Here is a 27,116-nt window from a genome sequence, read left to right as displayed (position 1 = left end):
ACTCTTTCGGTGTTTTAGAAAGAAATTATGGGTGTGTATTGTTGTGTTACCGGGTGCAACAGCTTCTCCTACGACTAAAAAAAGGGCGAGGAAAACTGGACTCACTTTTCACCGTTTTCCTGCATGGAGGACCAAATATCAGATCGCGAAGGCACGACTGATGGCTGGATTGCAGCGGTTCGTCGGAAAAGCATTTCTTATGATCATATTTCTGCTGGAATGAGAGTATTCCCCTCATCTCTACTCTTGTAAGTTGAACGATTTATCCGTTTTGGTTTCAATACGGGTTTTTTTTGTGTGTTTTTTTTTACTGTTGTGTAAATCTGCCTCGGTAGCAATGCTAACCTACTCCTCCTCCCCTACCTGTTGTGTTACTAGGAAAACCTGCATATGAAATGCTGACAACACATCCCGATTGGTCACCATATCTCTTCTTGGGTTATTCTGAGGTCAAGCGCACCACATCGGAGCGTTATGAGAGGTTGGAAAGGCGAAGAGTGCACGCTGAAACTTCAGTTTGCTCTGCTCTTACAAACACGATCCCAAGTGTTGTTGTGAAAAGTCAATAAAATATGAATACCAAAACATGACTTGAACAACTTCTTGACAAACTGTAACTGCTTGTTGTTTACTTCAGGTCTTCATAATAAACAGGTGTAATAATTACAAAGTCAGGTGACTTAATTTTGTTATTCTATTTGGAATATGCATTGACAATTTTTGGACAGTGTTGTAGACAAGAACTGGGACTGATAAGTTGCAATAGATTTATTTCAAGTAATGCAATTTCTCCAATACGATATTTTAATTGACAGTTTAAAATCTTTAAATTAGTGCAAACAAGGCCCACCCTCTGACGGTGGCAGCAAATATTATATAATTATAAGTAATACACAAATACAAGATCACAATAAACGTGTCTTTGTCAAAGCAGTTTAAAACACTATTTACTGGCCTTGGGTAAATTGCCAGACAGGATAAATATGTGCTTTAAAGTTCTTGCATTTCCATTTTAAGTATTGCAAGTACTAGTCTCCAACACAGTATTTGAACTGACAGTTTAAAATCCTTTTAGTACAAAATGGCCCACACTCTGGCAGGGGGCAGCAAATATTATAATACATAATACATTATAAAAAGCTATATACTATATAAATACAAGATCACAACAAAACCTGTATTTTTTCAAAGCAGTTAAAAAACATCCAGTGGCCTTAGGTAAATAAAGGTGTAAAAATATGTACTTTACAGTTCTTGCATTTCTATTTTAGGTATTGCAACTTTTCCAACACTATTTGAATTGACAGTCTAAAGTCTCCATAAGTGCAAATAAGAATATTATAATTTAAAAATAATAATAGAATATATAAATTCAACATTACAATGAAACGTGTCTTTGTCAAAGTGGTTTAAAAAAATAATAATAATAATAATACGTCACTGGCCATAGTTAAATAGCCAGGCAGAATAAATATGTGCATTACAGTTCTTGCATTTTCACAAGTTAAAAGCCCGCAGTTCATCGACGAGAAGGGCAGACCCAGATGGCGTCTGCAGCAGGGGCTTGTTTGAGTCCGACACAGGACAAATGGAACCACTCCATTGAACAAATTTTCTTTGTCAAATGATCCAAGAAGAGAGATGGTGACAAATCGGGATGTGTTGTCAGCAGGTTTACCTAGGAATACAACAGGTAGGTGAGTCGTAGTAGGCGAGCATTGCTACCGAGGCAGATTTACACAACGGTGTAAAAAAAGAAAAACGTATTGAAACCAAAAGTGGATAAATCGTTCAACTTACAAGAGTAGAGATGACAGGAACACACTCTCATTCCAGCAGAAATATGATCATAAGAAATGCTTTTCCGACGAACCGCTGCAATCCAGCCATCCGTCGTACCTTCGTGATCTGATATTTGGTCCTCCATGCAGGAAAACGGTGAAAAGTGAGTCCATTTTTCCTAACCCCTTTTTTTGTCGTAGGAGATGCTGTTGCACCCGGTAACGCAACAATAAGCACCCATATTTTCTTTCTAAAACACCGAAAGAGTTAGCTTAGAACTACCACACGTTACAATCCGCATTGACTCTGCCGAACCGGAAGTAAATCATATTGCCAGCATGGAGGCGCGTCCAAACAGTGACGTAGTACGTCCCATTCCCTATTGGTTTGTTCAGTGTTGGCACTTGTCACATACAACTTACCTGGAACCTTCTCTTTCAAGATGTTCTCGTAGAGACTAATAAACACGTTGGCGTCACAATCTGTGAGTTTAGTCAGCTTCTGTTCGATGTGACACTTTGCGAGCAGCTCATTTGCCACATCTACCCACTCTGTAAGAAACAATTAACTCAACTTTTGAGGGGAACAGAGCGAAGTTAGGGAGCAGATCATAATACAGTATACATTCCCCTATAATATATAGTGACATAACGTGCATCGGACATCATAGCTCGAAATATTTGGCCATTTAGTGGGTGCAAACACAAGCCACTATCTCAACTAGTAACCATTGCTAATGTTGTTTCGCCTAGACCGCAAACAGTGTCGTAATTTTCACTTTCTGTGACGCAATGTCATGCACGACAAGTTATTCAGCCTGCTGGAAACTGACACCAAATTGTCAAGACAAAACGAGCTAGCCACGAAAGTTAGCGGTGGAAAGTTAGCGTTAGCTTCCGTATCGTACGTCAAGACAGAGTGAGTGTCGCATGCAACTGAGGCGCTTACCTAGCTCTTCCTCCGGGGTGCCCATGAAACAGCTGTTCAAAAGAGGCAGATGTGGCTCAAAAGCGACGAAATGGATGTGGAGAAGCTCTTGTTTTTTAGAACTCAAATTCCGGACCGTACAGTAAAAGTGTATTGACTGTGTTTTTCTTTCGAAGTACGAGTTCCTGAATTAAAAATGAGACTGTTGTTTGATTGGATGTTCTTGTTGCTAGTTCCCGGAAGTGCCGTTGATCTGTGTTTGCTGTCCTCTGTCGGATGTTTTGGGTAATCATTTCTGCAATCCCAACCATAACAAAAGGTATCAATAAATAAAAAATAAAAATGTTTTAACGTTTTATGTCACTTGAATTTACTTGACAGTTGAAACTCAATCCTTAATGGAAAAAAAGAATAGTTTGAAAATGATTTTTATCAATGCCATGCAGAGTTGGGTAGTAACGCGTTGCATGTACTCAGTTACATTTACGTAACTTTTTGACAAAACTGTACTTCTAAGAGTACTTATACTAAGCCATACTTTTTACTTTTACTTGAGTAGATTTGTGAAGAAAAACGCTACTCTTACTCTGCCACTTTGGGATACACAAGAGTCGTTACATTTTTCCTCTTTATTCAACATATTAGATTTATTATTTTTTAGCTAGCAATGCTATTGTCAAGACTAGCTCTACTAATTTCGCCAATGAGATGTCGCAACAATAATCACATGACTCCATTACACCAATCAGACGCAAGCTTGCCGTTCTATGGTCACGCAAGCCTGTTCAATCACGCGTCTTTTTGGCATAGAGCGCTGCCCTCAACATGAATCGAAACAACAGATTTAAAACTCTCTCCCAGTTTTTATTTGGCACCGATAGACCACGGGAAACCGGAGATATAATCCTTTAAATTTCATAATATTAACGATGAAGGAACTACAGTATTCACTACTCAAACTAGGAACTTTTTTCTCCACGAGAGAGCAGGGCACTCATACTCTTTGGACGAATAACTCTTCATTACTGTATTTTTTTTTCTATCTTTAATGATATATATATTTTTTTTAATTCTTTGGCTTAATGTGGTTATTTGAGGGGTTATTGTACAGTATCATTATAACAACAGTTTATATAGAAAAGTTTGTGCTGAGAGAAAAAAAATACCATTGTTTAAAAAAAATCAAACAAAAATAAGCAGTTAGTAAAAATGTTATTCATTACTTGATTATTTTTTTTCACTGGATATCTTTTTACTTGTACTTGAGTACATTTTTTGAATGACTACTTTAACTCTTACTTGAGTAATATTTTTTGAAGTAACGCTACTCTTACTTGAGTACATTTTTTTTTTTTTTTTTTTTTTTGCTTCTCTACCCACCTCTGATGCCATGTCACTATTGAAGAAGTAAAAAGTTGATTTCCTCTTTTCATAGGTTCTTTTATTTTCTTAATGAACAGGAGATGACGACACACAGTTATGGAACAAATCGAAAGCAATCATCACCTAAGATAAATACATTTATTAAGGAAAGAGTAATTAAAAGCTGGCCGGCCAGGCCAAACTTTTAAACACTTTTTGTTATTGCCTATGCAAATAGGCAGGCCCCTATGTTAACCCATGAAATAACTTACAAGAAAATGGAATTTTACAATGCAGCTGTTTATGACCTTGCTTCAGAGAAGAAGCTGAGAGTTGCTCAAATCTTATCCAGTCAGAAAGACGATAAAGAAATGAATGTACCAAGTACAATGAACAAATGTTCAGGAACAAATATCTCTACACTATTTAGCGTTTCATAGAATATTTCGATATATATACATTAGCTGGCAGGAAATGAACTTAGGAATTTAAATTCAATAATTATTTGATTAATGGGTTCAGAATAAACTACGGCTGCCTATGACTCCCTCTACTGGCTTAGCTCAGGACCTACAGGCAACAATAAGTCCGCAATTAATTCATTGAATTAAAGTAGTAGTTTAAAAACACACATTTCATTTTTTTTTTTGTCTCACAGTCTGAACTCTAATCGGACCAAACATTTCCTGTTTCAGGTTAGTCACGATTACCGAAATGATTTTATTTTGTCACATGCCACAATAACGATGAAGACATTTTTTTTATTTCATATTTGCATTTTTGATTTTCTTCGACATCAAAAGTTTACATACACAATAAGTTTTGAAAGAACATAGGGAAGTCCAGATGATGAGGTCATGGCTTTGGAGGCTTACGATAGGTTAACTCACCACGTATGAGTTAATTGACAGCACACCTGGAGATGTATTTAAGGTTAAAGTTTGGTTTGACTTCAGACACACTGAGACAAAAAATGAAATGTGCGTTTTTGAACAGTATTTGAAAGCTTCCGCCTTCAACTGTATCTATTAAATTTTATTGTGATCCGTCTACAAATAATGGAGGAGTAGCAATTTCATTCAGCCCAGTGGTGTTGCCAAAGATTGTCAAGGTTTGTAAAATGAAAAGCAAGCAGAACATTACATGTACATTATCCCATGGTCATGGTATAAGACCAAATATTAGTTATGTGAAATGGACAGAGTTCAGGAATACATTGTTTCCTTTAAGCTGCATTACACCATCTTTTCACAGATCCAAAAACGGAATTCCCCACATGATGTATTTTTCCAACTGAGAGACTTGTCATTTCTGCGCTTTGAGAGCACACAATTTTCATTTTCGTGAAAAGAATTCTTCTGTTCTTTTCCCCAGTAGCTGTAATGCAAGAACACACAATGGTCATTTTTATTCAGAATTAGTATTATCCTTCCTTTGACAAGAAAAGATTGTGATACAATGGAATGCACAGGTCCTTTCATTTCAGAATTTGGGAAGAAGACAAGAAAACAATCTACAAATTCTTTACCCATAAGTATTGGGTAAATCTTTTAGCCATGTAGAGGTCTTGTGCAATTTGACGAACTCTGTTAAAAATTACCCAAACTTCTGTGTTGAATACTTCAACCATGGAGATTCAATTATTGTTGTAATTTTAAATTCAATCATGAAGCTCAAACATATTTTAAGACGTAACGGTGATGTTTACAATTTGAACATAAAAATTGCGAACCTTGTTGACAGCGGAGACCCATCAACCCATTTCCACGTGCCATTACTTTTGGCCAGCCCAATCCACGCGTCCAGGTCGAATTCCAGTGTGAAGTCCTTGTTACGAGACACATCCAAAAACAATGTTTTACTGTATTTTTTAATGAATGTTTTTTTCTTTACTTTGGATTCCAGCATATATGAACATGAAGTTTGCCAATAAATAGCGATCAAATCAGATGATTCACAAATTGGAACACTTATACCCTATTTTATAGCTCCACGCATCATCATATGTTCTTTTTACACGCCACACTCACTCACCCAGACCCTCTTTACGCCCAAAGGGGTAGCAGTGGTACAGTAGTCATTCCCCAATCAAAACGTTGTGGATTCGATTCCCAGCCCAGGTGACCTTGTCTAAGTATCCTTTAGTAAGATACTGAACCCCATGTTGTTCCTGATGCTGTGTCATCAGTGTGTAAAACGTACAGTATATGCCGGCATGATTTTCTGACGGTATTATAATCTTAAACCAAAATATCACGGTTTCACGGATTTGCAATTACAGCTCTAAAATGTGTTACTTTTGAGATATCTGCATATATACATATATACATATATATATATATATATATATATATATATATATATATATATATATATATATATATATATACAGTGCCTTGCAAAAGTATTTGTCCCCCTTGAATCTTGCAACCCTTTCGCCACATTTCAGGCTTCAAACATAAAAATATGAAATTTATTTTTTTTGTCAAGAATCAACAACAAGTGGGACACAATCGTGAAGTGGAACAACATTTATTGGATAATTTAAACTTTTTTAACAAATAAAAAACTGAAAAGTGGGGCGTGCAATATTATTCGGCCCCTTTACTTTCAGTGCAGCAAACTCACTCCAGAAGTTCAGTGAGGATCTCTGAATGATCCAATGTTGTCCTAAATGACCGATGATGATAAATAGAATCCACCTGTGTGTAATCAAGTCTCCGTATAAATGCACCTGCTCTGTGATAGTCTCAGGGTTCTGTTTAAAGTGCAGAGAGCATTATGAAAACCAAGGAACACACCAGGCAGGTCCGAGATACTGTTGTGGAGAAGTTTAAAGCCGGATTTGGATACAAAAAGATTTCCCAAGCTTTAAACATCTCAAGGAGCACTGTGCAAGCCATCATATTGAAATGGAAGGAGCATCAGACCACTGCAAATCTACCAAGACCCGGCCGTCCTTCCAAACTTTCTTCTCAAACAAGGAGAAACTGATCAGAGATGCAGCCAAGAGGCCCATGATCACTCTGGATGAACTGCAGAGATCTACAGCTGAGGTGGGAGAGTCTGTCCATAGGACAACAATCAGTCGTACACTGCACAAATCTGGCCTTTATGGAAGAGTGGCAAGAAGAAAGCCATTTCTCAAAGATATCCATAAAAAGTCTCGTTTAAAGTTTGCCACAAGCCACCTGGGAGACACACCAAACGTGGAAGAAGGTGCTCTGGTCAGATGAAACCAAAATTGAACTTTTTGGCCACAATGCAAAACGATATGTTTGGCGTAAAAGCAACACAGCTCATCACCCTGAACACACCATCCCCACTGTCAAACATGGTGGTGGCAGCATCATGGTTTGGGCCTGCTTTTCTTCAGCAGGGACAGGGAAGATGGTTAAAATTGACGGGAAGATGGATGCAGCCAAATACAGGAACATTCTGGAAGAAAACCTGTTGGTATCTGCACAAGACCTGAGACTGGGACGGAGATTTATCTTCCAACAGGACAATGATCCAAAACATAAAGCCAAATCTACAATGGAATGGTTCAAAAATAAACGTATCCAGGTGTTAGAATGGCCAAGTCAAAGTCCAGACCTGAATCCAATCGAGAATCTGTGGAAAGAGCTGAAGACTGCTGTTCACAAACACTCTCCATCCAACCTCACTGAGCTCGAGCTGTTTTGCAAGGAAGAATGGGCAAGAATGTCAGTCTCTCGATGTGCAAAACTGATAGAAACATACCCCAAGCGACTTGCAGCTGTAATTGGAGCAAAAGGTGGCACTACAAAGTATTAACGCCAGGGGGCCGAATAATATTGCACGCCCCACTTTTCAGTTTTTTATTTGTTAAAAAAGTTTAAATTATCCAATAAATGTTGTTCCACTTCACGATTGTGTCCCACTTGTTGTTGATTCTTGACAAAAAATTAAAATTTTATATCTTTATGTTTGAAGCCTGAAATGTGGCGAAAGGTTGCAAGGTTCAAGGGGGCCGAATACTTTTGCAAGGCACTGTATATATATACACAGGGGTGCACATATTTTTTTGCCCAGGTTCTCAGAGGAGGACCTGGAGATGTGACTTGGTCCTCATTGAGCTTGAGAGCCGACCCGCCTGATGAGATAAAATTATGACAAGCTTTACTTAGAGCAAATTACCTTTAATTAATTATATTAACAATTAAAGCTTGATTAACATCAACTGGCACAACAAAACTGCCATTACTTTGAAGTGAAATGTAAAGAAATAAACATAAAAGCACTAATTCAAAATAAAGGGCATTATGCGGCTCCCACATTAACTCCAAGCCTTTGTAAAAGTGGGATGTCCTCCTCATAAGAGCTCATTGAACGTGCATGTTTAGCTTTGTGAAATGCCAGCAAAAACACATTTGTCAGTGCATGGTGCTGCTTTTCATTAACTTTATTCCGCCACTTGTCCATAGGGCGAGTGGGGTCCTGTCTGACATCGATAGTTTGCGTCACTGCCACATGCTCTGTTTTTTTTTGTGCTTTTCAAAGTTTGGATGGCTGAAATTATTTGACCCTACATAAAATGCGCTGCTCTTATCAGCGACATTGGGATTCTCACGGCAAATTTAGCACCACGTTTCCGTGCGAGCATCATTTGCTTCTAGCCATGGTACCTCCTGCAGCCACTTTTCACCAAAAGTCCTTTTTTTCGATAGCTCCGGTGACGTCTCTGTCGTCTGTCTGTCTTTTGACGGGGGGGGGCACGGAAATAATTACTCATTGACGCCTGCCTCTTTGACATTTTGAGAAGTGATTTTGTCGTGTCCACCGCAAATACAGTGGTCAGCCATCGGTACGCAAAAGCATATAGAAGCCGTTTAGGGCCAGCGCGTGTTTGTCTACGTCCAGTACGCATGCGCGCATGCAGACCACTTGTGTGCACCCCTGTATATATATATATGTGTATATATACAATAAGTTAAAATTGAAAATATATATATATATTCTAAATAATATTAAAATAAATGCAGTCCTTTAGGTCAGCCTAAACCCAGAGCCACAGATCAACATTATTACCATCAGAACAAAAATAATTGAATTATTTTCCATAAAATGCATGTGTGTATGACTTGTATCATATTTACATTATACACACACTCGCTTTCTCAACACAAACATTTGCCAGAGAGGAAAAAACAGCACGTTTTACCACGGTTAGACACAATAAACACGCTGGAGTTGACTCTCGTAGCTGGTGGGAAACTTTCCTGACAGTGTTTACTAACCTTTAATTTTGTATGAAAGCGAAATCACATTGGAAGTATTGCCTCCTCGGCAGCCACCCTCCGCAAACATGTTTTAAATGTCGGTTGGCTCTCCTTTAAGTCGCGTCCGTCTGTAACTTTTCTGTAGCCGAAGTATTCCCATACCAACGATTTTGTTTTTTTCGATGGGGGAAAAAGTTCAGGAGTTTCACCCCCTCCAACCATCGTGTAGCACAGTTGACTTACTGACACTGATCAACAACCAGTGGGGGAGGGTTGAGCCTTACAGCATTTCTCCATGCATTTTTGGGACATAAAAATTAGCTAATATCTTCGGGACGGTATGGCGGAAAATTTTTGCGGTTTTGAAACCTTGACGTTTTCATACCAAGGTATAGCTTGAAACCAGTAATCTGCACTTTGTAGTAGGTAAATAAGGATACAATGTCAAAGCACTTTAAGTGCCGTGAAGGTGGAAAGGTGCGATACAAGAGTACTGTAACTTCATTTACTAAAAACCGGGCACCTTAGAGGCCCAGGTGCGGCCACACCGCCACCCCCCCAAGTTCCACCCCTAGTTATAATGTAAATTGTCATGTTCAACAAATAAAAGCTGAAGGATTTCAAGACGGCCCCTTGCATCCTTCGATTTTTCTGAATCAACCCATTTGTCATGACTGCTGTTTTGAGCGTAAGTGCAGTATTCTAACTTAGTTGCAGAAGCTAGGGTCCAAAGCCAAATTTTGTCAATGTTATCATAAGAAATCCCCACTCAATCCGATCGAAAGCTTTCTCCATAGTGAGTGAAGGCTAATACTGACCCGTATGAAGGAGGTGCAGATGTTTTTGCATGATACTCATTGAGCACCTATTTTGAATAAATCATACTTGGTTCCCATGTATGATTAATGGTAATATTTTCTTCCCGCATGGGGCCAGAATTTTTGAAAAAATCTTAAAATCTACTCCAAGTAGACTTGGGGGACCTGTAACTTGTGGGGTTAAATTTTCATCTTTCCGTGTGCCAGGGAGTTAGCTGGTCTCAAATGCTTCTAACAATACCCAATACAAGATGGGAACCAGAATATGTATGTATTTTGTATTACTTTAAAGAAAAGTCATCAAATACTGGCAGCCTTCCTGTTTTCAAAGATTAAATGGTAGCTCTAATCTCTTATCTTTTGGAGCATCCAATATGAGTCTTTTGGTTCCTTGGAGATTTTTGGTAACATTATGCCTGAGGAAAACAGTGAAAAGCTCCTTATAGAAGTCTTTATAAAATAGTCCTTATAAAATTGCAATTAATTTCCTGTAGAGTTGTCCGATAATGCCTATAAACCAATAACCGATATCCCGATATTATCCAACTCCAAAAATCTGATACCAATATCAGACCGATAGCAGTATATGCAGTAGAGGATTTACTATGACTAATTTTATTGTGACACCCCACTGGATGCTTTAATAATGATAAATGTAACAACTTCAAGGTTTTCCAAATTAACATTCCTTGATATATAAGAGCACAACTTTAACTGAAGTTATGGTAAAAGTACTGTATGTATATTGAACCACTAGTCCAGACAATGTGTTGTCAATGAGTTATTCCCAAAATCCATTTTGCTGGGCTTTTGCATTTTATTACTTTTCTTAGTAACTATTTCTTTTTGGTAACGCAGTAGGTGTATGCAATGAGTTTATAAGACCCTAACAGATAAAGAAAAACAGATGTCAATATTATCTGATATCATTTCAAAATGCTTATATCGGCTGATATTATTGGCTACCCAATAATATCCGACAACTCTAATTTCCTGTTTTACCGTATTTTAAAGATAACAACTCAGAGAACGTATGGGAAAATGTGATAACAAAGGTGACACCAAAAAAAAAAAAAAACAGTGATACCTGCTCTTCTCTGCTGTTGATAACCACTAGGTCGGCACCTCTTCTAAGGCAGTCAATTCGACTGGCATCCCAGGGTCTTGTTGTTGTGGAAATGTAATACACACTGGAGGGGAAATACACCCATCCTTCACGGACATAATTATCTGCTCAGCATTTAAACGAATACAAACAAATGAAACACAACAGAGTAATGAATTAACATTTGTGTCAGTAAACCAGTCAATTCAAAATTACTTTATTTTTAGGACTAAAAGTTGCACTTTTTGAGTTGTGACTGTGAAGATGAAGCTTTGAAAGGATTTTATATTGATTCAGATTGAGATGAAGAGTTTGGTTTAAAAAAAAAAAGTGTGATGTGTTGTTTAGGCTATAATTATTTGAATAACTATTAATATGTCCTGCAATTTGCTAGCAATCGATTCAGGGTGGACCACGCCTACCGCCCATGATTAGCCGGTATGAGGATAAGTGACTCGGAAGATGCATGAATGAATGTAAATAATATGTCAACTTACTCTGCCTGTTTGTCTCAATTTTATTATTATTGCTATCATGAAGAGTATAATATTTTTGTTCTGGTTTCTGCTAAAATAAAATTCCCCTAAAAATGCGACTAACTGTATTTACTTCAGGACATTTTTTTTTTTTTTTTTTTTTTTAATTCATCATCAATGTGCATTTTTTGGCTGGAGTGACTGCTACTCCAGTGCAACTTATAGTCAGAAAAATAAGGTAATCAGAATAATAATGTCAGTTTTTGAATTTTTCATGAATTTTTCAATCACACTTACCAATGATAGTGTTTTTTCTTTTCAGCTGTTCAAGGTCTTGAGTGGAATTTCTGACACAATGCACTGAAAAGGTTATAATTTATCTTTTTTTTTTATATAGTGGTGTACAGAATGAGCTCTGTTCTAACTTAAGCATGCAAAACTATGTTTACAGTACAAATTTTCATGAATACATGTGGAACACAGTAAATAAAAGAGTAGAAGAATTATAACTCACAGATAGTCAGGCGCAGTGAAATATTGAGAACAGCTTGCAGGACACACAAGAGTCCAAAACTCACGCCAACTAGTCTGTAGAAGTATTTACCTATGAGAAGATATCACGATCATTTTATTATATCTGCTGATGACATTGTTTTGTTCTTTACAGCTTTAGGGATTGTCAAACAGAACAATTATAGAAAAATACTATTTTGCCAATAGATATTTAAAAGAGGGCATATTATAGAAATGCGGGGGGGTTTAATTGCTTTATTGTACAATTAGTAGAGTCTCCTTGGTACAAACGAAGAAGTTTTATTTTATTTTTTTTGTCATCGCATGATTAATACAGGCTGTTTATGAACAGGACCAACCAGATGTACTGAGTTTGGCAAAGCAGTCTTTCATCTATTTTGTATTCCCATTTAGGAGAATGTAAGATCTCTTTTGTGTAAATAGGAGAGCTGCTGTCTTCCTCTTTTGCTTTACTTTCACTTCTCTTCTCAATCATACTGACTGACACAATTTTCCATTTTAATATATAAACATGAACAATTGTTTGTTTCGTTTGGCACTGCAGTGCGTTACGCCACACCCACATAAATATAAATAGTAACATTTGAAGTTGTCATTGCCCTCTTATGATGCACTTTTGCAACTTCCAGTGACTTTGTTCTCAAATGACAAAAAAATGATATTATAATTATGTATACAGTGGTATGAAAAAGTATCTGAACCTTTTGGAATTTCTCACATTTCTGCATAAAATCACCATCAAATGTGATTTGAACTTTGTCAAAATCACACAGATGAAAAAAACAGTGTCTGCTTTAACTAAAACCACCCAAACATTTATAGGTTTTCATATTTTAATGAGAATAGCATGCAAACACCCTCTGCCTAAGGGGACTTAAAGAGCAATTGAAACCAATTTTTACCAAACAATTTAAGACAGGTGTGTGCCCAATCACTGATGGGTGGTTTAAAGCTGCCCTGCCCACTATAAAACACACACCAGGTAAGAATTGTCTTTATGAGAAGCATTGTGCATTGCATCATGGCTCGGTCAAAAGAGCTGTCCAAAAACCTGCGATCAACGTTTGTTGATTTGTATAAAGCTGGGAAAGGTTACAAAACCATCTCTAAAATTCTGGATGTTCATTAATCGACAGTCAGAGAAGTTGTCTACAAATGGAGAGAGTTTGGCACTGTTGCTTCTCTCCCAAGGAGTGGCTGTCCACTAAAGATGACGCCAAGAAATTCCAAAAGGTTCAGATACTTTTTCATACCACTGTATAATTAAAACTGCATTTCAGTCCTACAACATTATAAGCCCACAACTTTTTTTAAATATGTATTAGTGATGGAACAAAATGTTGTGGCGTTGTTTTCCTGGTGCACTTCTCTTTCTTCCCTTTTTTTTTTTTTAGACGGAAATTTACTTGCATATTTGAAAAAGCATGTGCGAGCAAGACGTCCTTCCAACTTGGCTCTTTACACCAGTTTTGTCGGGGGCATGGGCCAAAACTCTCTCCCACTATTGTGAGTGCTCAGAGAACAAAAATGGAATAGAATTATTCCCTTCTAGTGCTTCATGATCACTCGAATGTTTTATTGTGTTTAATTTGTGGGAAATAAAAGACTTATAGTATAGGGTCTTCCCCCAATGTGACATGTCACAGCTAATAATTTTGGCAGTTCTTGTTAATGGACTAAAGTGACCAGAAAAATATCAAAAATATTTTAATATTTAATGTATTTCACTTTTATGGTTGAGAAATGCAGTTCACTTCTAAAGAAAAGTCATTTCTAATCTAGGAAGTTGCTCAAACACAGTCCCCCAAGACTGTGCAGCGAGCCTTCACTGAAAAATTTGGAGAGATTTTACCAACTAGCTAACAAATTTGGGCCTTGTACCCAAAATCCTAAAAAGAAGGCTGCGTGTTTTGCAAAAACTTGCTGGCCGACTTTCACTGGTGGCTCACACCTGAACACTGAAATCGGTAACAGAATTTACCATTTTTTTATATGTTCATTTTTGGGGATACCCCGTAAAAAATGAACAGTGGGGCAAATAAGTATTTAGTCAACCACTAATTGTGCAAGTTCTCCCACTTGAAAATATTAGAGAGACCTGTAATTGTCAACATGGGTATACTTCAACCATGAGAGACAGAATGTGGAGAAAAAAAAAAGAAAATCACATTGTTTGATTTTTATAGAATTTATTTGCAAATCATGGTGGAAAATAAGTATTTGGTCAATACCAAAAGTTCATCTCAATACTTTGTTATGTACCCTTTGTTGGCAATAACGGAGGCCAAACGTTTTCTGTAACTCTTCACAAGCTTTTAACACACTGTTGCTGGTATTTTGGTCCATTCCGCCATGCAGATCTGCTCTAGAGCAGTCATGTTTTGGGGCTGTCATTGGGCAGCACGGACTTTCAACTCCCTCCACAGATTTTCTGTGGGGTTGAGATCTGGAGGCTGGCTAGGCCACTCCAGGACCTTGAAATGCTTCTTACGAAGCCACTCCTTTGTTGCCCTGGTTGTGTGTTTGGGATCATTGTCATGCTGAGAGACCCAGCCACATCTCATCTTCAATGCCCTTGCTAATGGAAGGAGATTTTCACTCAAAATCTCTCGATACATGGCCCTATTCATTCTTTCCTTTACACAGATCAGTCGTCCTGGTCCCTTTGCAGAAAAACAGCCCCAAAGCATGATGTTTCCACCCCCATGCTTCACAGTGTGTATGGTGTTCTTCGGATGCAATTCAGTATTCTTTCTCCTCCAAACACAAGAACCTGTGTTTCTACCAAAAAGTTCTATTTTGGTTTCATCTGACCATAACACATTCCTCCAGTCCTCTTCTGGATCATCCAAATGCGCTCTAGCGAACCGCAGACGGGCCTGGACGTCTACTGGCTTCAGCAGGAGGAAACGTCTGGCAGTGCAGGATTTGAGTCCCTGGCGGCGCATTGTGTTACTGATAGTAGCCTTTGTTACTGTGGTCCCAGCTCTCTCTAGGTCGTTCACTAGGTCCCCCCGTGTGGTTCTGGGATTTTTACTCACCGTTCTTGTTGTCATTTTGACGCCACGGGGGTGAGATCTTGCAAGGAGCCCCAGATCGAGGGAGATTATCAATGGTCTTGTATGTCTTCCATTTTCTAATAATTGCTCCCACAGTTGATTTCTTTACACCAAGCGAAGAGTGAAAACAGTTACAGAAAACGTTTGGCCTCCGTTATTGCCAACAAAGGGTACATAACAAAGTATTGAGATGAACTTTTGGTATTGACCAAATGCTTATTTTCCTCCATGATTTGCAAATAAATTGTTTAAAAATCAAACAATGTGAGTTTTTTTTTTTTTTCACATTCTGTCTCTCATGGTTGAGGTTTACCCATGTTACCAATTACAGGCCTCTCTAATCTTTTCAAGTAGGAGAACTTGCACAATTGGTGGTTGACTAAATACTTATTTGCCCCACTGTATATTATCTACATTAATATTGGTTCCAATATTGACGATTGGTTATTAGAATGGCTCCACCTTGCATTTTTGCATATTTTCCCAAACATCCCTCAGCATGAAAAAAGGACAAAGCATTGATAAAATCACATTTTCACCTGTCACAGTCTCGTTTTCTTCATTGCCTGAAGCATCAGGAAAATTCACATAGTCCATCTCCACCGAGACTTCTGTATTGCCATGTTTCACCATATTGCGTCCACTAGAGGCTACCAATGACAGCGTTTGTTTTTGTATTCTCACAAGTCACATAAATATGAAAAACACTTTTCTTCTTCTTACTTCAGTCAGTCGTCTGGCAAGCTTGTCTTTTGTCTTCTTGCTTATTGGGTAGTGACAGGACTAGAGAGAGAGCGAGAGAGAGAGAGAGAGAGAGAGAGAGAGAGAGAGAGAGAGAGTGCGGAAGTGGAAATATGATGAGTGATTGGATACTTACAGTGCCTTGCAAAAGTATTCGGCCCCCTTGAACCTTGCAACCTTTCGCCACATTTCAGGCTTCAAACATAAAGATATAAAATTTTAATTTTTTGTCAAGAATCAACAACAAGTGGGACACAATTGTGAAGTGGAACAAAATCTATTGGATAATTTAAACTTTTTTAACAAATAAAAAACTGAAAAGTGGGGCGTGCAATATTATTCGGCCCCCTTGCGTTAATACTATGTAGCGCCACCTTTTGCTCCAATTACAGCTGCAAGTCGCTTGGGGTATGTTTCTATCAGTTTTGCACATCGAGAGACTGACATTCTTGCCCATTCTTCCTTGCAAAACAGCTCGAGCTCAGTGAGGTTGGATGGAGAGTGTTTGTGATCAGCAGTCTTCAGCTCTTTCCACAGATTCTCAATTGGATTCAGGTCTGGACTTTGACTTGGCCATTCTAACACCTGGATACGTTTATTTTTTAACCATTCCATTGTAGATTTGGCTTTATGTTTTGGATCATTGTCCTGTTGGAAGATAAATCTCCATCCCAGTCTCAGGTCTTGTGCAGATACCAACAGGTTTTCTTCCAGAATGTTCCTGTATTTGGCGGCATCCATCTTCCCGTCAATTTTAACCATCTTCCCTGTCCCTGCTAAAGAAAAGCAGGCCAAAACCATGATGCTGCCACCACCATGTTTGACAGTGGGGATGGTGTGTTCAGGGTGATGAGCTGTGTTGCTTTTACGCCAAACATATCGTTTGGCATTGTGGCCAAAAAGTTCAATTTTGGTTTCATCTGACCAGAGCACCTTCTTCCACATGTTTGGTGTGTCTCCCAGGTGGCTTGTGGCAAACTTTAAACGAGACTTTTTATGGATATCTTTGAGAAATGGCTTTCTTCTTGCCACTCTTCCATAAAGGCCAGATTTGTGCAGTGTACGACTGATTGTTGTCCTATGGACAGACTCTCCCACCTCAGCTGTAGATCTCTGCAGTTCATCCAGAGTGATCATGGGCCTCTTGGCTGCATCTCTGATCATTTTTCTCCTTGTTTGAGAAGAAAGTTTGGAAGGACGGCCGGGGCTTGGTAGATTTGTAGTGGTCTGATGCTCCTTCCATTTCAATATGATGGCTTGCACAGTGCTCCTTGAGATGTTTAAAGCTTGGGAAATCTTTTTGTATCCAAATCCGGCTTTAAACTTCTCCACAACAGTGTCTCGGACCTGCCTGGTGTGTTCCTTGGTTTTCATAATGCTCTCTGCACTTTAAACAGAACCCTGAGACTATCACAGAGCAAATGCATTTATACGGAGACTTGATTACACACAGGTGGATTCTATTTATCATCATCGGTCATTTAGGACAACATTGGATCATTCAGAGATCCTCACTGAACTTCTGGAGTGAGTTTGCTGCACTGAAAGTAAAGGGGCCGAATAATATTGCACGCCCCACTTTTCAGTTTTTTTATTTGTTAAAAAAGTTTAAATTATCCAATAAATGTTGTTCCACTTCACGATTGTGTCCCACTTGTTGTTGATTCTTGACAAAAAAAATTAAATTTCATATCTTTATGTTTGAAGCCTGAAATGTGGCGAAAGGTTGCAAGATTCAAAGGGGCCGAATACTTTTGCAAGGCACTGTATGAACATGGCCATATACCCAGTCATCGAGAGTTCAACATTTGCGCAACCACAGAATTTCAATCACTTCTCCTCTCAGAAATATGGTATTTTTTATGTGACTTGTGCCGTTTAGAAGCTATATAATAGCGAAATCAGTTTTTTTTTTCTTTTTTTTTAATTTGGTGCTGCTTTTATAACACAAAATGGTGCATTCAACTTCGGATTGAAGGAATTCGGCACCCCGGCCAAGCCACGGAAACAGCGACATCCAAACCAAATTTCACCCGCCAGTCAGCCGGGAAGGGCCAATCCTGCGCATTCACTCCGGTGTTAACCCTTTGTACTGACTCCATTTTGAACAATTTAAAGAAGGCTTACCGAAAACAGGTTGACAATTTATCCATCGACAATGGTCAAAAGCAAGGCAAAAACAGACGACGGAGAGACAATGCTGGATGCAGGGTCAGATACATAGAAATGTTCCCGAGAAGCAATAGTTTGGGTTATCTAAATGTTCAGTCTTTTGAAAGCTCTGGCGGGGGCGGGCCGTGGGCAGGAAGAAGGGTGTGAAGAAGGAAGAAGAAGGGTGTGTGTGGGAATATTAGTCCTTTGTTGATTGGACAGGAGGATTTGGGAGTTACTGTTGTCCGGGCAATGAGGATGTGGATCTTGTCCCCTCAGCGTCAAAGGGGGCTCTTGGAGTCATGTCAGTTGTGTTATCAGTTGGATATCGGGCGTTCTCCGATGTTACTTGTTTTAGGACAGAATGCCCTGCTCTTTGTCCTGGAGTGCTCGGGAGAACTGATTGCGATAGTTGGTGCGTCAATCTTGCTCATGACGCAGGTTGGGCTTCTGTGATAAGATGGCGTTGTGTATCTTTTATGCCCTTTATTCTGCTTCTTTTCATTTAACTATTGTATAAGTGCTTTTTATTTTATATTAGGTGTGTTAGAGTAATACAAACAGTCCTACAGTAAATATGAGGAACGACACTATTCCCTGACTGATTATATTAAGTGTGTTAGAGTAATGCAAACAGTTATATGGTGTGTGCGAGAAAGGTAACTATTCCCTTCAGAATCAATTCCTATTCCGTGGTGGTGTATCTCTGCATGCCCTCCAACTGGTGGCCAGTTAAGGGCGTTTCGCTCAAGGTTAGCAGGGATAGGCTCCAGCACCCTGCAACACTGACAGGGATAAGCAGTGTTGAAGACTGTATGACTTTGCACTAGCACAATAATTTCTTTTGCTTTTTGCTTTTATTTTGTTTTACTTTCGTTTCTGTTTTACAGAATTTTACATCTTTGTAAACTTGAGCGATGAACGAGACTGTTAGGCATTTTTGTATGAATACTTAGAGTTTATCAAAGCATTGCACTCGGGGCAAAGCACCAAATTCGGGACCGTGTACACTCGCAATGACAGTGGGCCCCGTTCCAGGCTAGTGCATAAAACGTATGAGTTAAAAATAAATAAAATAATTGAATAAAAATAGCAAAAATTTCAGCCACATACACCCGATTCAGTGTTAATTTTCTCAGATTGTTGTCAATATCATCCTCGACAGCATGCTTTCCTTCTGCTCCTATATCAATGACATCTCCAGATCAGCCCACTTCAATCTTTGCAATATTTCTCGTCTCTGATCACCTCAGTCCCCACACCACTGCCACTCTTGTTTGCAGGCTAGTCACTTCCCAGATTGACTATGGCAACTCACTGCTCTTTGGTCTCCCTAATACATGCCTCCAGAAACTCTGCAGCACGCCTAATCACAAGAATCCCTACAACACATAACATCACCCCCCCCCATCCTCCGTCAACTTCATTGGCTTCCGGTTAAACAAAGAATTACAAAATACTTCTCATCACTTTCAAAGCTACAGTATTCATGGCCTGGCCCCAACCTATATATCTGACCTCCTTTGCACTAACACTCCTCCCCGACATCTCTGCTCTTCTACTCTTCACATCTTTGTCACCTGTATCCATCTTACTACTTTCGGTTCCAGAGCCTTTCGTCATTCTGTCCGTCGACTCTGGAACTCTCTACCCTCTGATCTTCGTAATGCAACCTCTTTCTCACTTTTCAAAACATGTTTGAATTATCATATCCATCATGATCCTTTTTTTGTGTTATGATTTGTTGTCTATTATTTTGGTCTAATCAGACTTTTCTTTTCATCTGTGTTTTTGTTTACTTTATTGTGTATTCAATTTTGAAGTGTCTTTGAGTGTCGTGAAAGGCTCTTTGAAATAAAATGTATTGTTATTTATTATTAACATATTTGAAATATAGGACACTAAAGGACTAACTTTATTCAAAATGAAAATGATAGATGGATTGATGGATAGCCTTTATTGTCCCATAGCGAAATTTATTTTCACCATTTGTCATCACCAACATTAATACAAACCCACATCACTACATAAAAGACAACATTTAAGAAAGATGAACAAAAAAAAAAAACTTTGAAAACCGGCCCTTACAGGGTTATTGTGGGAGGTTATTGAGTGCTGAGATGCCAGATGGGACAAAGCTTTTACTGAAGTGCGCCTGTCTCCGTTTTAGGGTCCAGTATCTGCAACCAAAGAGCAGCAGTATAACCGTGGGGTGAGAGGATGGTCCTGGTCGTTGGTTACTGACAGGGCAAGGCAAGTACAGCTTGCTCTGTGATTGAGCTCTGTGATGTTGGGTGTGGTGTGGTTAATGGTCTTGGATGCAATATTTGTTATTTTGATCAGTTTGTTCCTGTTGATTGTGAACAGAATAGAAAAACAGCAGGGGGAACAATACAGAAGGATGGGTAGGAGAATGCTCGTATACAGTGGGGATGGGGGGGCAACAAAAAGAGCAGAGAGTTTGCGGATGACGCAGACATACGATGACTGACATAAATATAAATACATAAATATATGAGCCCTGGCTAGTCTGGTCCACCCCACCCCTCAAGCCTTTGCATCCCACATGCAAAAATCACAGGACACAGGGTTGTATTTTTGTTAGCCCAAAAAATTATGGTTCATCTCCAAAACTCATTAAAAAAATATTTCCAATGGGATATTCAACATGACACATCGACATTGCTCAATCTATCCATATCATTATTGAAAAAGACCCAAAATCATTTTTCCATTCACTCCCATCGGTTTTCAAGTCGGACCCCCCAAAAAATTCTCCATTAGAGGGAAAAAAAGGTCATTATTCCCCACCAAAAATCGACAAGATTCGACCTGAAAAAGACCCAAATTCAAAATCAACAGGAAGTGACTTCGGAATCCCTGAAAACCGATAGGAAGTGATCCGAAACAACTAGGAGTGAACCAGAATTGCCAAAAATTTAACACGAAGTGACACCAATGAACAGGAACGCACCGTGAATTACTCTAAAAGCATTATAAGTGTAGACAAAATGAACTCAATACAACTACTCTAAAAGCACTTCATTCAACATAATTCCACATCATTGTACACATTCATTCTACAAATATACCCATCAGCATGACAGCATTCCCATGCAGTTTCTCCAGAGATGGCATTTTATATATATATATATATATATACATATATATATATATATATATATATATATATATACACATATATATATATATATACATATATATATATATATATATATATATATAAATATACACTCACCGGCCACTTTATTAGGTACACCATGCTCGTAATGGGTTGGGCCCCTGCCAACCTGCCTCAATTCTTCGTGGCATAGATTCAACAAGGTGCTGGAAGCATTCCTCAGAGAGTTTGGTCCATTTTGACATGATGGCATCACACAGTTGGTGCAGATTTGTCGGCTGCACATCGATGCGAATCTCCTGTTCCATCACATCCCAAAGATGCTCTATTGGATTGAGATCTGGTGACTGGAGGCCATTTGAGTACAGTGAACAGTGTCATGTTCAAGATGATATCTAGTGTGTGTGATTTTAAGCTTTCCAATGATGTATCACACATGCATATCAGACAATTTTGAAAGTTGGCTAAATTGGGGGTCTCAGAGCGGAACTTCAAATCACCTGAGTGTTTTCCGCCATATACCTGTATCTGTATATATATATGTATGTATATACCAGTGCTGTCAAAATTATCGTGTTAACGCGCGGTAATTAATTTTTTAAATTAATCACGTTAAAATATTTGACGCAATTAACGCACATGTCCCGCTCAGACGGTATTCTGCCTTTTGGTAAGTTTTACAGCAAGGCTTTTTGTGCTGTCTAACAGCGAACTCTTGTGGTCGCTTTGCGACATGGTTTATTGTTTTCTTGCCAGTTCAATATGACTGCACGACGTCTCGGGCTGACGCCTATGTTGTAATGTTGTGCTTATATGATCCTTGGACAATATTTGTCCGTAAGTATGGTTGTTGTAAAGAATGTACATATTATGTTAGTAGGCGAAATGTTATATTTTTTGTATGAGACGCTTTTTGTTTATGTTTAGTGAACCTGTATAGCGTGCTAAGCTAACGTTGTTGCTAATGCAATGCTTGTGTACTTTTTTTTGTAGTTTTACCACGGTCTAAAGAGGACAATGGTTTGAGGCCATTTTATTAATAAATCAGATGAAAAAGGAAGAAATCTGATTATTAAGGCGTCGTTCACTAGCTGTCTAGCTTTGGAAAAAGTAGACGCTTCGGAGTGAGGACAGCATAGACAGATTTAAATAACAGTAGAGTGAAATGCCCACTACAGTCCTTATGTACCGTATGTTGAATGTATATATCCATCTTGTGTCTTATCTTTCCATTCCAACAATTTATTTTACGGAATATATATATAATTTACAGAAAAATATGGCACATTTTATAGATGGTTTGAATTGCGATTAATTGCGATTAATTGCGATTAATTAATTTTTAAGCTGTAATTAACTCGATTAAAAATTTTAATTGTTTGGCAGCCCTAATATATATGTGTGTGTGTGTGTGTGTGTGTGTGTGTGTGTGTGTGTGTGTGTGTGTGTGTGTGTATAGTGATGATAATTTTAGTACAGTATAGTGTTTTTTAATTGTAATAATTTCCCCAGTGTGGAGCTGTGTCTGCAAATCATCTGTCTAGTCCTGTCTGCCTTTAGGCCCAGGTTGTTTTCAAACAACCTGACTTGCACATTCTCATTTTTTCCACTGCACGAAACCTTTTGTTTCTACAGAGCTGTTTCTACATTTCTGCCCTAACCACCTATGTGTATATATTTGTACCTTTCATCACAATGTGTTACCCCACACGCCAGCATTTTTAAAAGTACACATTTTTCTCCATTTCACTATACCTTATATTTCTACACAGCTGTTTCCACACTTCTGCCCAAACCACTTCTAAATTTGTCCATCATTTCATCGCAGCGCGTTACTCCACGGTCGAGTATGATTGAAAGATTACATACACATTCATGCATTCATAGAAATGCCACAGCAAATATATAGTGAGGATGCATATCTAATAGGTAATTCTGTATTCAACTCACCTCTTAATTACAAAAAAAAGCCTATTACCGGTATAGGTGTTCACCCCTAGGATGTTTCCCCCTTTAATTGCATTCATAAATCATGGTCAAAACAATTTGGATTTTTTTTTTTTTTTTACACAAAAAAATAATTGGAAAACACTTTTAATGTCAAAGTGAAAACAGATTCCTACAGAGTAATTTCAATGAAATAAAAATATACAAATGAAAAAAAAAAAGTCATATTTATTCACCCTCTTCGAATCATATTTGGAAGATGCATCTTATTCTTTGGCTGCAATTACAGCAGTAAGTCTGTATGGAAAAGTTTCAATCAGTCTTGTGCATCTACCTACTGCAATTTTGCTCCGCTCTTCTTTGCGAAACTGCTCAAGCGCTGTCAAGTTGTGCGGGTATTGGGTTTGACGGCCCTTTTCAAGTCCAGCCACAAATTCTCTGAAGGATTGAGATTAGGCATGTGCCGGTATGAGATTCTGACGGTATGATAACCTTAAGCAAAAATATCACGGTTTCACCGTATTGCAATTACAGCTCTAAAATGTGTTACTTTGAGATATCTGGGTTTAAAAAAAAAACTTTTTCCCCTGTAACAGGATTTTGATTTTTCAAAACATGTTAGGAAATTGGAACAGTAGTATAATGTTAAGGTAAAATAAATTTTGAAAAATAAAAAATATATACTGTATATATCTGAAATATTCTAAAAAAAATAATTAATAAATAACACACACACTCTTTCTCAACAGAGAGAAAAAAATCACGTTTTACCACTGCTAGACACACTAAACACGCTGGAGTTGGAAACGTTCATGATGGTGTTTGCTAACCTTTAATTGTGTAAAAATGTGAAACAATATTGGAGGTATTGCCTCCTCAGCAGCCACCCTCCGCAAACATCTCTGTTGGCCCTCCTCCTCTTAACCGCGGCCATCTTTAACTTTTGTGAGGCCGAAGTATTCCCATAGCAGTGATTTCGTTTTCTTCCATGAGGGGAAAAAGTTCAGCAGTTTTACCTCCTCCAGCCATAGTGTAGCACAGCTGTCTCCCTTACACTAAGCATCAACCAGTGGGGGAGGGCTAAGCCTTGCAAGGGATTTATCCCTGCATTTTTGGGACATAAAAAATAGCTACTGCAATAGTGTAGGGACGGTGTGACGGAATTTTTTTGCGGTTTTGAAACTGTGACGTTTTCATACCACGGTATACCTTGAAACCAGTAATCGGCACATGTCTAATTGAGATATGGGCTTTGACTCGGCCACTCCAGAACATTTACCTGGTTCTTTTTAACCATTCCTGTACAGATTTTGCAGTATGATTTGGATCGTCTTGATGACGCCACCACCACCATGCTTCACCATCCCCACAATTTACACAGGCTTTGTAACTTAAATACATCTGTGAAATTAATCTTTGTGATAAAGACTGTAGAAAATATACACTATTTCTATTCTGAGACAGGTAAAGTGCAGCACATTTGGCACAGATGCAAGTTTTTTTTTAAATAAGAAAAACATGACAAACAACAACTTGAAAAGCTTTAAGCCTGTGAGAATAGTGCTATACAGGTCCTTCTAAAAAAAATTTGCATATTGTAATAAATTTCATTATTTACTGTAATATAGTGATAAACATTAGACTTTTATATATTTTAGATTCATTACACACAACTTAACTAGTTCAAGCCTTTTATTGTTGTAATATTGATGATTTTGGCAAAAAAGTCAAGAAAACCCCAAAATCTCTATCTCAAAATATTAGCATATTTCATCCGACCAATACAAAAAGTGTTTTTAAATACAAAAAAAGTCAACCTTCACTTAATTATATCAGCTATGCACTCAATACTTGGTCAGGAATCCTTTTGTAGAAATGACTGCTTCCATGCGACGTGGCATGGAAGCAATCAGCCTGTGGCACTGCTTAGGTGTTATGGAGGCCCAGGATGCTTCGATAGCGGCCTAAGCTCATCCACAGTGTTGGGTCTGCTATCTCTCAACTTCCTCTTCACAATATCCCACAGATTCTCTATGGGGTTCAGGTCAGGCGAGTTGGCAGGCCAATTGAGCACAGTAATGCAATGGTAAATGAAACCATTTACCAGTGGTTTTAGCACTGTGAGCAGGTGCCAGGTCGTGCTGAAAAAAGAAATCTTCATCTCCATAAAGCTTTTCAGCAGACGGAAGCATGAATTGCTCCTGATAGCTATAGCTGCATTGACCCTGCCCTTGACAAAACACAGTAGACCAACACCAGCAGCTGACATGGCACCTCAGACCATCACTAACTGTGGGTACTTGACACTGGACTTCAGGCATTTTGGCATTTCCTTCTCCTCAGTCTTCCTCCAAACTTTGGCACCTTGATGAATGACATGCAAAATTTGCGTTCATCTGAAAAAAGTACTTTGGACCACTGAGCAACAGTCCAGTGCTGCTTCTCTGTAGCCCAGGATAGGCGCTTCTGCCGCTGTTTCAGGTTCAAAAGTGGCTTGACGTGGGGAATGCGGCACCTGTAGCCAATTTCCAGCACACGCCTGTGCACGGTGGCTCTGGATGTTTCTACTCCAGACTCAGTCCACTGTTTCTGTAGGTCCCCCAAGGTCTGGAATTGGCCCTTCTCCAAAATCTTTCTCAGGGTGCGGTCACCTCTTCTGATTGTGCAGCGTTTCCTGCCACTTTTTCCTTCCCACAGACTTCCCACTGAGGTGCCTTGATACAGCACTCTGGGAACAGCCTATTCGCTCAGAAATGTCTTTCTGTGTCTTAGCCTCTTGCTTGAGGGTGTCAATAATGGCCTTCTGGACAGCAGTCAAGTCGGCAGTCTTGTCCATGATTGCAGTTTTGAGTAATGAACCAGGCTGGGAGTTTTTAAAAGCCTCAGGAATCTTTCGCAGGTGTTTCGCAGGGTTTGAGTTCATTCGTTGATTCAGATGATTAGGATAGTAGCTTCTTTGGAGTACCTTTTCATGATATGCAAATTTTTTTTAGATTGGGATTTGTTTTTTCTTGACTTTTTTGCCAAAATCATTAATAATAAAACAATAAAAGGCTTGAACTACTTCAGTTGTGTATAATGAATCTAAAATATATGAAAGTCTAATGTTTATCAGTACATTGCACAAAATAATGAACTTTATCTCAATATGCTATTTTTTTAGAAGGACTAGTATATTTTCTAGAGTACCATACCAGCACTAACGTCTTTGTTGGGTGTCAATTGTTCCATCCGCCCACTAGAGGTCACAAAGTGCTTACTTCACATATACTTTGGGACGGTAGTTCAGTCCTTCTTTTACAATTTTTCAAATGTCCGTACCACTACTTAGGTACAAAGTGTGGATAATTTTGCAACATCAGGATTAAAAAAATTGGGGCTGGGGGGGAATGGGTGAAGCGTGCAGTGCCTGCTATCGCACACATATAATAGGATAGATGTATGAAGCACGCTGTAAGCCAACAGGAACGGGTGTTATCGCTATTGGCCATTTTGCGTCGGAGTCTTTCAATCAAAATAATAGTCAACTGAGTGTGTACATTGAAATAGCCTTGACTGCTCAAATTTTAATCGAATTTTCAAACAGGTGGATTAGAAACGGTAATTTTACTGCATACCTAACACATTTTCGTTAATGAATCATAGCCACGTTAATACGGTTTGTTTAAAGCAAACAGTTTGTAAATCCGTTAAGAATTTAGCGTTAATACGACGTTGCAGTAGAAACATTCCCGACGCATGATGGCCGCTAGTTACTTACGTTACCAACTCCGTCTTTAATTAAACATCTAGCATGGTGCCTGCCCTTCGCGCAATGTTACGACGTGTG

General features: G+C 38.6%; 2 protein-coding genes across 4 annotated transcripts in view; both read right to left on the bottom strand.

Moving 5' to 3' along the window:
* The window catches only part of LOC130920212 (centrosomal protein of 95 kDa-like), a 28,506-nt gene extending 25,570 nt beyond the window's left edge, over positions 1–2,936 (bottom strand). For both annotated transcript variants that reach the window (XM_057843238.1, XM_057843239.1), the window contains exons 1-2: positions 2,731–2,936; positions 2,205–2,333 (exon numbers count right to left, since the gene is read on the bottom strand). In XM_057843238.1, the coding sequence (XP_057699221.1) occupies positions 2,205–2,333; positions 2,731–2,755 (154 nt within the window). In that variant the 5' untranslated portion in view covers positions 2,756–2,936. The remainder of the gene's footprint in view (positions 1–2,204; positions 2,334–2,730) is intronic.
* Positions 2,937–4,185: 1,249 nt separating this feature from the next.
* On the bottom strand, positions 4,186–27,066 carry LOC130920216 (CD209 antigen-like protein E). Of its 2 annotated transcripts, XM_057843245.1 has the most exons (10): positions 27,048–27,066; positions 23,626–23,725; positions 20,287–20,378; positions 16,030–16,089; positions 15,846–15,956; positions 12,228–12,317; positions 12,011–12,073; positions 11,220–11,362; positions 5,804–5,898; positions 4,186–5,448 (listed from the first exon to the last, which is right to left on the bottom strand). In XM_057843245.1, the coding sequence occupies exons 5-10, from the start codon at positions 15,937–15,939 to the stop codon at positions 5,307–5,309; spliced, it is 627 nt and encodes a 208-aa protein (XP_057699228.1). In that variant the 5' UTR covers positions 15,940–15,956; positions 16,030–16,089; positions 20,287–20,378; positions 23,626–23,725; positions 27,048–27,066; the 3' UTR covers positions 4,186–5,306. The 2 variants fall into 2 exon arrangements, with proteins under 2 accessions (XP_057699228.1, XP_057699229.1); XM_057843246.1 differs by lacking the exons at positions 23,626–23,725; positions 27,048–27,066 and having other exon boundaries at positions 20,287–20,579.
* Positions 27,067–27,116: the final 50 nt, after the last annotated feature.

Source organism: Corythoichthys intestinalis, chromosome 8 (genome assembly GCF_030265065.1).
Source record: "Corythoichthys intestinalis isolate RoL2023-P3 chromosome 8, ASM3026506v1, whole genome shotgun sequence".
NCBI classification, from domain to species: domain Eukaryota; kingdom Metazoa; phylum Chordata; class Actinopteri; order Syngnathiformes; family Syngnathidae; genus Corythoichthys; species Corythoichthys intestinalis.
This window is presented reverse-complemented; position numbering and strand designations above follow the sequence as displayed.

Coding starts and splice junctions, on each gene's coding strand:
- LOC130920216 (XM_057843245.1), bottom strand. CDS start 15,939: ATGGTGAAACATGGCAATACAGAAGTCTCGGTGGAGATGGACTATGTG. Junction 12,318..15,845: donor AGAAAACGAGACTGTGACAG/GTGAAAATGTGA, acceptor ATCTTCTCATAG/GTAAATACTTCTACAGACTA. Junction 12,074..12,227: donor TTCACTGCGCCTGACTATCT/GTGAGTTATAAT, acceptor TAACCTTTTCAG/TGCATTGTGTCAGAAATTCC.